The sequence below is a fragment of the Carassius carassius genome, chromosome 4 (assembly GCF_963082965.1).
Source record: "Carassius carassius chromosome 4, fCarCar2.1, whole genome shotgun sequence".
NCBI classification, from domain to species: Eukaryota; Metazoa; Chordata; class Actinopteri; order Cypriniformes; family Cyprinidae; genus Carassius; species Carassius carassius.
Window position 1 is genome coordinate 14,687,051 of NC_081758.1, and position 12,824 is coordinate 14,699,874.

Here is a 12,824-nt window from a genome sequence, read left to right on the forward strand (position 1 = left end):
GACATTCTTTTTCTAAATGGTCAATTCTCTGATTTTGTGCCTTTTTTACGTTAGTAGCAAAGGCTATAGAAAAATCTTTGATAAAACCTTTCGTAGCTTCCCAGACAAAAATAGGGTCTTCAACCGAACCAATATTAAATGAAAGAAATTCGGACAGACCGGCTTTGAAGTGTTCATTGAACTTGTTGTTCTGTAAAAGAGAGATCTTTCAACAAATGGAACACATTCAAATTCTACCATTAAAGAATTATGATCAGCAAGAATAGCTGGTAGTATAATTGTCTGGTCAAAAGAGTTCAAAAGTTCTTTGGAACATAGTAGATAATCTATTCTAGAAAAGGAGAGATGTCATGCCGAGAAAAAGGTATAATTTCTACTCGAGGGGTTCCCTGATCTCCAAATGTCAACCAAATTCAGCGTTGTTACAAAGTCATTAAGCACAGCCGAGGAATTGAGCTGAACTTGACTGCAGGAAGAAGATCTGTCCAATACAGGGTCAATCACTGCATTCATATCCCCTCCGATAATCAGAGAATAATCTATTAATGAAAGTAAATGATTAATTACATGTGGGAAAAAATTTGTCTCAAATATTGTAGGAGTATAGATTGATACAAAAGCTATTTTCCATCCCTTAATGTTTGTACAAAAATATGCAAGCCTGCCAGATTGATCCTGACTTTCTCTGTCAATCTTGAGATTACAGTTACGTGCAATCAAAATAACTGTACCTTTAGTTTTACTGTTATCAATAGAGAAGGCTACAACTTTATAAAATGTATTCTGTAATCTCTGAACATCTGCTCTCTTTAGATGAGTTTCCTGAATTAGAGCGATATCAATCGCTTTCCTGCGCAAGTAGAACAAGAATTTAGCTCGCTTATTTGGACTGTTAAGACCTCTAATATTAAGTGATATAATTTTTTATTTATCCATAATCTAATGAAACAAAGTACGAATTTTAATACGATTTGCAAAACCAAAATGTATCTGTTTAACCTGTGACAAAACGAAAACATTGTAAGAGTTAAATAGAAATAACATGAACAGAAAAAAACCCCATTAGAGACCGCAAATTCCCCCATCATTATAAGGGCCCGTGACAACATCCACCATCGTTCAACAGAACGTCAAACACTCTCTTCCATTGAAACATGAAGTATGTAGTATATAACAACGAAGTATACATAGTATAAACAGTAGTGACAGCCGTATATTATATGTATAAGATAAAAAAAAAAAAAAATACAAATGTTTGACCGATTTAGAAAAAAAAAAAAAATTTGACAGGACTCTTCTGAAATGAGTCGTTAACATTGCTGGTACTTTACATTATCGGCGTACTCACGGTTGACTCATTTTACTTATCCATAGACTCTGGAGGAGGCTCTGGACCATAGAAAGGACAATTTACGTCTGGCGCTCGATCTAGGAGTGTTACGAGCTTCCACTAAGAAATCCTCCGCTTTTTTGACTGAATCAAAGGAGTGTTGATTACCACCAAAGCTGACATGAAGAGTGGCGGGGTATATGAGGAAGTTTGGAATTCCCAGAGTGTGCATTTCCTTTTGAATGCCTCCGAAGGCCTGTCGTCTACGGGAGGTAAACCCACTGTAGTCTGCTAAAAACGCAGTATGGACTCTTGGTCATGAATTGGTTCAGTTTTCGTCACTTCCCTGGCTCCCTGAAGAATTGCCTGTCGATCCTGGTACCGTAGCACGCGAAAGATCAAAGTGCGGGATTTACCGGAGCTATAGATTCTGTGAGCGCGGTCTATTTCGATCGATCCCTTCCTCTTCAGCGCGGGTATCCAGATAGGGAGCATCTTTTGAAGGAAACCAGTCAGATCTTCCCCGCCCTGCGGCAGCCCCACCAAACGTAAATTATTACGACGAGACCTGTCTTCTAACTCCGCAATTTTCAAGGTGAGGTTATGCTGCTCTGTTGTGCACATGTTCAAATCCTTCTTTATCTGTCGCGTCTCCCCTTGAATCTTGTCTACCTTCGAACCCAAGTCTCGTACTGTGTTGGTTTGGGATTGCACTTCTTGGCGGAGCTCGATCAAAGAGGATTTCACGTCCTCCATAGCCATCCGAATTGCATTTTGAATCATAGTTTCAAGCGCTACTTGTTGTTTTGAAAGTGCCTCTGCAATGGCGTCTGTCAGATTAGCCTCAGTGCTCATCAGTGCATATCATAGATAAATATATATGACACAAAAACCACAAACAGGTGGCAGCAAATCCCTGTTTTATGATTCACTGAATCATCCTGTCAAACCTTTCATTCAAAACGGCTGATTAAATTAGAAATGAAGCAAGAGTCTATTTTTATGAATGGATCATTGAATCACTGGCTCACTTGATTTGTTCAAAAACAGATTCATTCAGGAATAAAACACCGTAGGGTTGTTCTCTTTGCGTTGTTCTATTAAATTAATAGCCCATTTGTATGTGCACACACGTGCTGATAGTCAGGAACGTACTCTTGTTTTATGTGATAAATAAAAAAGGAAAACCCATACAGGTATATTTTTTTTCATTATTGCATTCTAATAGGCTTATTTTTATTTTATTTTTTTGCAAAATCAGTGATGTAATTGAAAATGTCAACTCTCAATATTATCTCTCTGTCCTTCAGTCACACATACAGCACAATGATGTTATGTCAGGGGTCTTTAAACCCTAAGGAAATATCATACCTTCTGCTGTCTTCTTTTTAAAGAATGTCAAAATTTGCCAATTACCATTATTTAGTTCATAAATGATCATACATAGAGAATTTTAATATTTAATTTGCATGATAAGTTTTACATAGAGGATAGAGGAGATGCTTTTTTTCTTCTTTTTTTCTAACAAGGGGGATGCCATCCCCCTGCACTTCTTCTCCTACAAGCTGCTTCTTCTTTAGCTTTTGCCGTGGTCTGCTGGTTATACAAGCAACATGCCCATGGACACTGCAGACTAGTGGTTTGCATGTGTACTGCATGTCGATGCGGACAACGACGCAGAAGTATAAATGAAAACCGATGCACAGACGCACAAGTATAAATCTGCCTTCAGGTTCAGCATACAGGGTCAGGGGTTTGTTCAAATCCTTAGCAAGAAATGCCAATAAGCCTTCAGGCTGGCAGGGGTTTCAGTTTGAATGTGAAGAAACTTTGCTCTTTTTGTTGACATATTTCTTTGCCTAACACACAGAACACAAACAAATAAAATCCTCAATTAGCCCAGTGTTCCGGTGGAGATGCTTAAATCAATGAAAGGGCCCAGCTTGAAGGGGGGTTGTTGCAGAGGACCTCGGTGGCTCTGCTTCCTGGGCGAGCACAGGTAGAGAGGATGTTTGGAGAGGTGAAATGACGCAGTCTGGGGGAACTCCAGAAGCAGTGAGGAATGGAAAGGCTGAACATAAACAGAACATTTCCAAGAAAGCAGGACTTAGCCCTGCTGGCCAACTGTGGCCATCCACACACACACATACACATGCTTCTTATTCAGTGTCACACCAAAGACCCAAGCGGCTTGTTTACTCAAGGCCTAATTTAAACCGTCTGCTCCTGAACTGCATGTTTTTATAGTTTCTCCACAGGCCTGAGCTGCATGAGTGCTACCTGCCATCTATTAAATAGACTTTTATACTATCTGTATCAGAGATAGTTTTACACTTTTTAATGCCTTTCATATTTTCCATCCTATACGGTCAAGACACAACATTTCCTGTTGGCTTCCAAGCTCGTACACACCACACATTGGCTGATTTATGGAGAACCAGATGCGTACATACAGCTGGATGTTTTCTTCCAAGTCTCTGCATTTGAATGCTATCAATAAAATTGACAGAAATAAACTGTGCAGATTCGATCTCCAACAAATTCCATGAAGAAACTCAGAGGACCTTGTGGGTCAATCCCCTTGCAAGGCTGATTTATCCTGAAGAAAACCTATGATATGGAGGATTAGGCCTGGAGGAAACTATAGCAGCGTTCTTGGATGCAGGCAGTAAATTTGTTTGTGGTTCCTAAAGCTCCACTGCAGCTTAAACAATTAAGTAAAGAACCACATGGCACAGACCACATCGAAAAAGAATGAAAAAAGCATGACACCAAAGGGCGTCCACAATAGTACAGAGGAGGAAACGCAAATATGGAATGAATAATCCAGACAGCCACATAACCACTGGCGGGCATGATGTCACCCAGAAATGTCATTCAGTAGTCCATATATAAATTAATGACATAGTAAATTCGGAAATGGATATTCCTTGAGACCTGTCTGGACTCTGTGACCTTAACTGCAGCTATTGATATACTGTTGCATGAAATCACTAATTCCCACAAAGATACAGAAGAATGAGCCACATTTTTGTCTCTTTCAATGAGACTCCTCTTTAGCATTCGGAGAACACGTAAATGGAACAGGCTAGCAAGTGCACGTAATTGCGTCATTACGTCAGTGAAAAGGTCCTTTTGAATAACGCTGTGAATGGTATCGTTAAATTACTTTGGACAACTTAACTAGTTATTTATAAAAGAAATGCCGATGAAGCAACCAAGCGTAACAATTGTTAAATGACAGGTCCGGTTCAGTTAACCATTTGTATTTGTATAATTTACAATATCAATATGCAGAGGTGGAAAGAGTACAAAAATATTCTACTCAAGTAAAAGTATCATTACATTAATGAAATTTTACTTAAGTACAAGTAAAAGTACCAGTCTAAAAATCTACTCAAGTAAAAGTAAAAAGTAGCTCATTTAAAATTTACTCAGAGTAAAAATTACTTAGTTACATTTTAACAGTGGGAGGGAGTCAAAATGGGACAGGCCAAGGGTGTCGAACTCAGTTCCTGGAGGGCCACAGTCCTGCACAGTTTAGATATAACCCTAATTAAACACACCTGATCCAGCTAATCTAATCATTTAGGTTTATTTGAAAACTACATGATATGTGTGCTGGAGCAGGGTTAGAACTAAACTCTGCAGGGCTACGGCCCTCCAGGAACTGAGTTTGACACCCCTGGGATAGGTATATTAATCTCAAACTAGTTGTTTTTAATTAAAGGAATCAGTTATTTAGAATAATAAAACATTTGGGCTGTTACCAGGCAAATCAGTATCAACAAACTCATCTTTTAATGCAGAGGAAAGATACTTTAAATGTGAAATTAAAATGGCCAGTATGTGTCAGCCAGTCACTGTTAATAAGTGAGTCATTGCGATTGAACCGAATCATTTAAACGTTTGATTCATTCAGGAACGAAACACTGTCACGTTGCTCAGAGACGCAAAACTGTGCTTTGGTGGCTGTGTTTGGAATTATTTTCCGTTGTAGAAATAGAGCTAAAAAAGGTAATATGGTGTCTAAAATGCAAGTCTCTTAATTAACTTGTTTACTGAACTGTTATATATATATGTATGTATATATTCATGATGATTTTTGGAGGAAAAGATGGCATTCTTTGTGTGATTTTGATTTAATATAGGAAATTATATAAATATGTGAATTTTCTGCCCCTATATCTTCAATTTTGTGATCATTCTAAATGCATTTTAGGAGACTGAATCACACTGTGAAAGAACGCACTATAAATGCGCGCGCACATCATTAAAACAAAAATAGCACACTCCTCACCACTGTCTTTTTGGCTAATTTGTGCAAAACCTCTTGCTAAAATGTCAAAGCTTCATTTTAACCACCAATGCAACGATGCAATTATTTAGCTTACCTCTACATGATTGCGAAGGGTTGATGTCTTGTCGAGATTTTATAAGCTGCTAGTTTGGTCTTCCTAGGCAAGTACAGCTTACACTGCATAATAGAGCATACATATGGCCATGGGTTCACTTCATTTCCTTCGAGTTCAACTTCAGAATATGACGGGGTTTCGTTTTCAGCGGTGTCTGCACCACTAACGCCTGTTTTGTCCGTCTGCATCTTTCTTGTGATTTTAGCGCCAGTTTGCCCTCCTGCCCATTATTTACTGCCGTAGTTTCCAGGGAGCGATTTATTTTTTTTATTTGTATTTTTTTTACTCAGTAATTAATGTGTTTTAAAATGTAGCGAAATACAATACTTCAAACAAAATATACTTAAGTAAAAGTAAAATTACAGATTTAAAAAATTACTTTAAAAAGTATAAGTACACAAAAAAGCTACTCAATTACAGTAACGCGAGTAAATGTAATTCGTTACTTTCCACCTCTGTCAATATGGTAGTAATTTGTACTGGCATTTAAACGTTAAACTTTACTTATATTTACTACAGTTATAACAAATATTTGGTAACGTAAATAAAAAACGTTAACGCTCCGACTCTGCTAACGTTCGTCATTTTTACATTTTTGAACAAGATAGCAAAGCTGCGCGCATAGGATTGTGGGTGACTTGAGAGTGCGAAGAGCGCGAAGGATACACATATGCATCCTTTCCTGTGTATGGGATATTTTAGAACGAAGGACTCAGTCCTTCGAGGATCCTCAACTTTGGATCATTCCTTCGACGGATGTCGATGACAAAGCTTCCTCGAAATTCTGGCTTCCAAGGATCCTTCCTTGACATTGAGAAACACCTAGTGGAACACGTTTTGATGATATGTAATGCATATGAAAGGAAAAGGGTAAATCTTGAAGAATTACAATCCCTAGGAATAAAATAATTTGCAATAAATAATATGATAAATGATGAAACAAACAAAGGAGTGCAATCATAAGATTTTTTTAGGAATAGTAGATTTAAATACAGTATATATGGAGAATATGGGAATCATAGAAGTCATTCTCTTCACACTCCATCACATGCCATGCTACTTTTTAGCACTCGATTAAAAGGTGGCTTCTGGATTTGTCTCTTGGGGATATCTTGTGTAATGTTCACCATGAACATGTACTGAGTTGACTGAACTTACTCCAAGATGCGTTTTTAAAACCAATAACTGTGACTAAAAAACATTTGAGTTAATCAACAGAGAGTTCAGGGTTAATGTGATGGTAAGTTAACCCTGCTTTCTTAGTCACAGGGAAAGGGCAAATGCCACCATACCAATGTGAATAAGCGTGTGTGTGTGTGGTCCAGCCTATTTCAGTCAGCTAAACATAATGATGCATTGGATTTTATAACAGCCTACAGCAAAAATCTGTCATGCCCATTTTTGTTGTTAATGATCAATAAAGGCATTAATCTGCAAGCTTTAAGTAACAACTGCTGACTACTTTGGTGTTTACATCATTAGGTATTTATTTTGACCACTTTTAGTGTTTAGGTTACAACCATCTGCCGATGATTGAGATGACTTCTGAGAAGTTAAGTCATAATCATGTGTTAAAAAAATACTCCATGGTGTTAAATATAGGTACTTAATTGTGGAAATGTTTGAAGATTCAGCTTGCACTATGACCTGGGGCTGGATTCACGAAACAATAAATTTTTAGTTACGAATATTTTGTATTCCCAAAAATTCACCTTAAGAATATTCTTATTTTTTTTGTTCTTAAATTCTTGAAAAAAAAATCTTCTTATAAATCATCGTAAATAATTTCTTAAATTTAGGACAGCCCCAGACGCATCTTAAATCCCAAACAGTAAGAATTATTTAATTAATTGATTGGGTTATTTCAAATTAATTGTTATATTTAAGCATTACAACAACAGCTACATATAATAAATAGTGGGACTAGGAATGTGCACAAGTTTTCTGAAGTGACAGCGATGACTGTTAATGTAAACATGATCAGTCATTAGCCTGTGTGTGACGCTACTTTTTGCTGACTTCAAAACTCAGTAGCAACTCTAAAACGAGTCAGATAGGGAGCTTTAATTGGATGCTTTTAATTTTATCTTATAAATACGACACAATCTTTGGCAGTATTCAGCGCATATGAACGCACAGGACGCGTTTGCTGTAGAAGCGCGGACTCACATACCAGAAGCGTTCACTCAGATGAGAGCTCAAAAACACAGAACAAAAATGAATGAAACATTGCTGCAGCTTGACACAGGCTATTTTAAGAGTAACTGTTCAAAAGCATGCCACATTAAAAACGTGAATCTGAGTGGCAGTCAAAGTCGCGACGAAAATAGTGTGCATGCTTATTATGATTATTAGGTTAATCTGCAGGAAGCGCAAAAATAGTGTGTCATGTATTCATTCAGATAATGGCTGTTAAGAATATATTTGAGAACTTCAGAATTGCACTTAAGAACATTCTTTTGACCTTTGTGGAATTTATTTTATGATATTTCTTGATTTATTTCTTAAGAAGATTTTCGTGAATCTGGCCCTGGTATCAAACATTTACCATACAAATTCAGTTTAACATTCATAAAAAATATGGCAAAGTTTGGAATATGAGATAAAACGAAGGAGACACAGCATTTATGATACAGTGAGCCCACCCAAATCTTATAATGTTTGTGCTCGCACCTTAACTTTGGGTGGGTTCCACCAGTGGTCTTTCATCACAGCTGCATTGCTCATGTTGCTGGGCAGGAGGACCACACTGCTGCTAGCATCTCTACAGGCCACCTCACACACCGTTCCTGTTGGGCATCATAGACAGGTGTTATTCATGACCGTGGTATATTGATATCTGCTTCAGGGGAAAAAAAAGGGAACTGCATAAATAAAATTAATACCATATGTGCGGGGTAGGGCAATGTCTATGATAATCATAGACATCACCCTACAATGTGAATACAGTGTATTTACTGTCTTAATTAATTAGTTTTTTTTATAATGCATTATCTTTTTGTCGATCCACCAGTTCCCTATCTGTCGGTCACTACGAGTTATGTCGAACGACATATGGGGTCTCACTTGGGAGGCCAATCATCTCTGAATTTAAGAGAAAACGCCAATGAAAATTGGCTAGTGGATTAACACACCTGAGCCACTCCCCGAGCCACGGGTATAAAAATGGGCGACAGGTGCATCCACTCATTAGATTTTTGCTTCGGAGCCGAGTAGTCGATGAGAGCAGTCACTACAAAGCCATTCATCTTTGTTTTAAAGAAGCTGTTCCTGGTCGGTGTGACGGCGCGGTACAGCGGTGTCCCTGTGACGGCGATTCCCCTGGGCGCTTCGGCTAAAAGAGACAGTTTTCTAAAAGAGCAAATCACGGGCGATTCGCGTCTTTTTCAAGATGCCGTTTCGTCCGTGTCCTTCTGGATGCGGTCGTTTCCTGTCTTCGGTGGACGGTCACGAGCGTTGTCTGCAGTGTCTGGGCATCCAACACGCTGAGGCTGCGCTCGTGGATGATTCATGCGTCTACTGTGGGCGTATGAACATGGCAGCGGTGCGATCGCGTCTCTCACTCCTCAAGGGGAGTGCAGCAGACCCCTCTGGCGCCACCCGTCCCGGTTTCTCTGGCTCGAGCAGAGGACCTGCATGCCATGGCTATCCTGCAGGTACACCAAGCCAAGGCGCTCAAAGCAATGAAACAAGCCCTGCACAAGCTCCCGTTCAGGATGTTGACGCAGAAACGCATTATCAAATGCGTCCAGCCCCAGGATTGGTTTGCAGCGATCGACCTGAAAGACGCGTACTTTCATGTCTCGATCCTCCCTCGTCACAGACCGTTTCTGCGTTTTGCCTTCGAGGGTCAGGCGTGGCAGTACAAGGTCCTCCCCTTCGGGCTCTCTCTGTTCCCCCGTGTCTTCACGAAGGTCGCGGAGGGTGCCCTTGCCCCACTCTGGGAAGTGGGCATCAGGATCCTCAACTATCTCGACGACTGGCTCATTTTGGCCCAGTCCCGAGAGGAGTTGTGCGATCACAGGGACTTCGTGCTCCGGCACCTCAGTCAGTTGGGGCTTCAGGTCAACCGGGAGAAGAGCAAGCTCTCCCCTGTGCAGAGAATCTCTTATCTCGGTATGGAGTTAGACTCGGTGAGTATGACGGCACGTCTCACCAGCGAGCGTGCCCAGTCAGTGCTGAACTGCCTGAGTTCCTTCAGAGGCAGGACAGTGGTACCACTGAAACACTTTCAGAGGCTCCTGGGGCATATGGCATCCGCAGCCGCAGTCACGCCGCTCGGGTTGCTTCATATGAGGCCACTTCAGCACTGGTTGCACTCCCGAGTCCCGAGATGGGCATGGCGCCGCGGTACACATCGTGTCACCATCACACCGATGTGTCGCCGCCTATTCAGCACCTGGTCGGACCTTGCCTTTCTACTGGCCGGCGTGCCCTTAGAACAAGTGTCCCGGCACGTTATTGTCATAACAGATGCCTCCAACTCGGGCTGGGGCGCGACATGCAACGGGCAGGCAGCTTCGGGGTCTTGGACAGGACCACGACTGCTTTGGCACATCAACTGTCTGGAGTTGCTGGCAGTGCATCTAGCTTTACGACGGTTTCGTCCGCTGTTGCTGAACAAGCACGTGTTGGTCCGCACGGACAACACTGCGGCTGTTTCGTACATCAACCGACAGGGCGGTCTATTTATCACGTCGCATGTCTCAACTCGCCCGCCATTTCCTCCTCTGGAGTCAGACGTGGCTCAAGTTGCTGCGCGCTATCCACATCCCGGGGGAGCTCAATCGTGCAGCCGACGCGCTCTCGCGACAGCTCACTTTCCCCGGGGAATGGCGACTCCATCCCCAGACGGTCCAGCTGATCTGGAGTCGATTCGGGGAAGCCCAGGTAGACCTGTTTGCTTCCCACGAGTCCTCCTACTGCCAGCTGTACTATTCCCTGTCCCAGGCCCCCCTGGGCACAGATGCACTGGCACACAGCTGGCCTCGGGCTTTACGCAAGTATGCGTTTCCCCCAGTGAGCCTGCTCGCACACTGTGCAAGGTCAGGGAGGACGAGGAACAGGTCCTGTTGGTTGCGCCTTATTGGCCCACCCGGACCCGGTTTTCGGAACTCATGCTCCTCGTGACAGCCCCTCCCTGGCGCATCCCCCTGAGGAGAGACCTTCTCTCTCAGGGGCTTGGCACCATTTGGCACCCGCGTCCAGATCTCTGGAACCTCCACGTGTGGCTTCTGGATGGGACGCGGCAGACCTAAGTGATCTGCCCCTAGCAGTGGTAGACACTATCACTCAGGCTAGAGCCCCTTCTACGAGGCAGGCCTATGCTCTGAAGTGGAGTCTGTTCACGAATTGGTGTTCTTCTCACCGAGAAGACCCCCGGAGATGCCCGGTCAGAGTCGTGCTTTCTTTCCTGCAAGAAAGGTTGGATCGTGGGCTGTCACCCTCCACCCTGAAAGTGTATGTGGCTGCCATTGCAGCCCATCACGATGCAGTGGACGGCCGGTCCCTGGGGAAGCATGACCTGATCGTTAGGTTCCTGAGGGGTGCCAGAAGGTTACATCCTCCTAGGACACCCCTGATTCCCTCCTGGGACCTCTCTATTGTCCTGGCGGGACTTCAGAGGGGTCCCTTTGAGCTGCTGGATTCAGTCGACTTAAGTTCCTGTCTCTCAAGACAGCGCTCCTGATCGCGCTCACTTCCATCAAGAGGGTCGGGGACCTCCAAGCATTTTCGGTAAGTGTAGAGTGCCTTGTGTTCGGGCCGGCCTACTCTCACGTTGTCCTGAGACCCCGGCCTGGATACGTGCCCAAGGTTCCCACCACTCCCTTGGGGATGTGAGCGCCTTTCTTCTCCCAGTAGAGTTTCCCGGTTGGCGTACCCTGGTCGAGCATCCTCCAGCACCCTCGGCAGTCAGACTTGGCGGAGCAGTCTGTCGCCAGGCCCAGTACTGGTGTTAGCATGCCCGGAGTTCCGGTCAGCCCCTGTACTGGGCTAGGTGTTCATATGGCTTGGTTCCCTATGGGTAATCCCATATGGGTATTCTTCCACGGTAAGGTTTCCCTCTTGGCAAACCCGTGTCTTCCCTTGACAGACCCTTTCTGTCAGTCTCTTCTGGCAGCCGTTCCATCCCTACTCCAAGGTAGGACCTGCCTCAGAGACCCCTTCCATATGTAGTACTGCCCCCTGGGTCAGTCCATATCGGTATATCCACATGTCACCTCCCTACGGGTAGGATGTGGTCTCCGTAGCGACCTTTTCCTAGGCTCGCTTCCCCATTGTCTTGCCAAAGCTGAAAGAACAAATAGGGAAGATTTGAAGCAATCTTTCTCTGAAGGTTGAAATCCCTTCCATTAACTTATGTGGGCGGAACAGCAGCGTGGCCTTCTCCAGCAGCAATGTAGTCACCCTTTGGCCCCTTCGGTACCAAGGTCAGTGAATTTGCGCTGGGGCTTTGGGAAGGTTACGACCTTAAGCGTGGCTTTTGTGGCACGCCAGGGCTTGTCGACAATTGCAGCGCCACAGGGTTGTGACGATGTTCAGGTTGTGGCGTTTTCCATAGGACCCCATATGTCGTTCGACATAACTCGTAGTGACCGACAGATAGGGAACGTCTCGGTTACGTACGTAACCCTCGTTCCCTGATGGAGGGAACGGAGACGATATGTCCCCATGCCACAACCTTGAACCGTTCGCTGTTGCCGGGACACGTTCTTGGCTCCTCAGCGTAAAACCTAATGAGTGGATGCACCTGTTGCCCTATTTATACCCGTGGCTCGGGGAGTGGCTCAGGTGTGTTAATCCACTAGCCAATTTTCATTGGCATTTTCTCTTAAATTCAGAGGTGATTGGCCTCCCAAGTGAGACCCCATATGTCGTTCGACATAACGTCTCCGTTCCCTCCATCAGGGAATGAGGGTTACGTACGTAAACGAGACGTTCACATTTACAACTCTGCATGTTTGCAACATAAAAACATAGGTTGATTTTCACTTTGATCTGAACAAAAACAGTAGGGTTGGCAGAATTTCAGAATCGATTCTGAGCTTTGTTTTTAACGCGATGACACTGATTTTGCT

General features: G+C 43.2%; 1 protein-coding gene across 2 annotated transcripts in view; it reads right to left on the minus strand.

Annotated features, from left to right (window-relative positions):
• Positions 1–12,824, minus strand: part of LOC132137160 (pappalysin-1-like) — a 124,818-nt gene that overhangs the window by 13,682 nt on the left and 98,312 nt on the right. For both annotated transcript variants that reach the window (XM_059547454.1, XM_059547453.1), the window contains exon 19: positions 8,419–8,534. In XM_059547454.1, the coding sequence (XP_059403437.1) occupies positions 8,419–8,534 (116 nt within the window). The remainder of the gene's footprint in view (positions 1–8,418; positions 8,535–12,824) is intronic.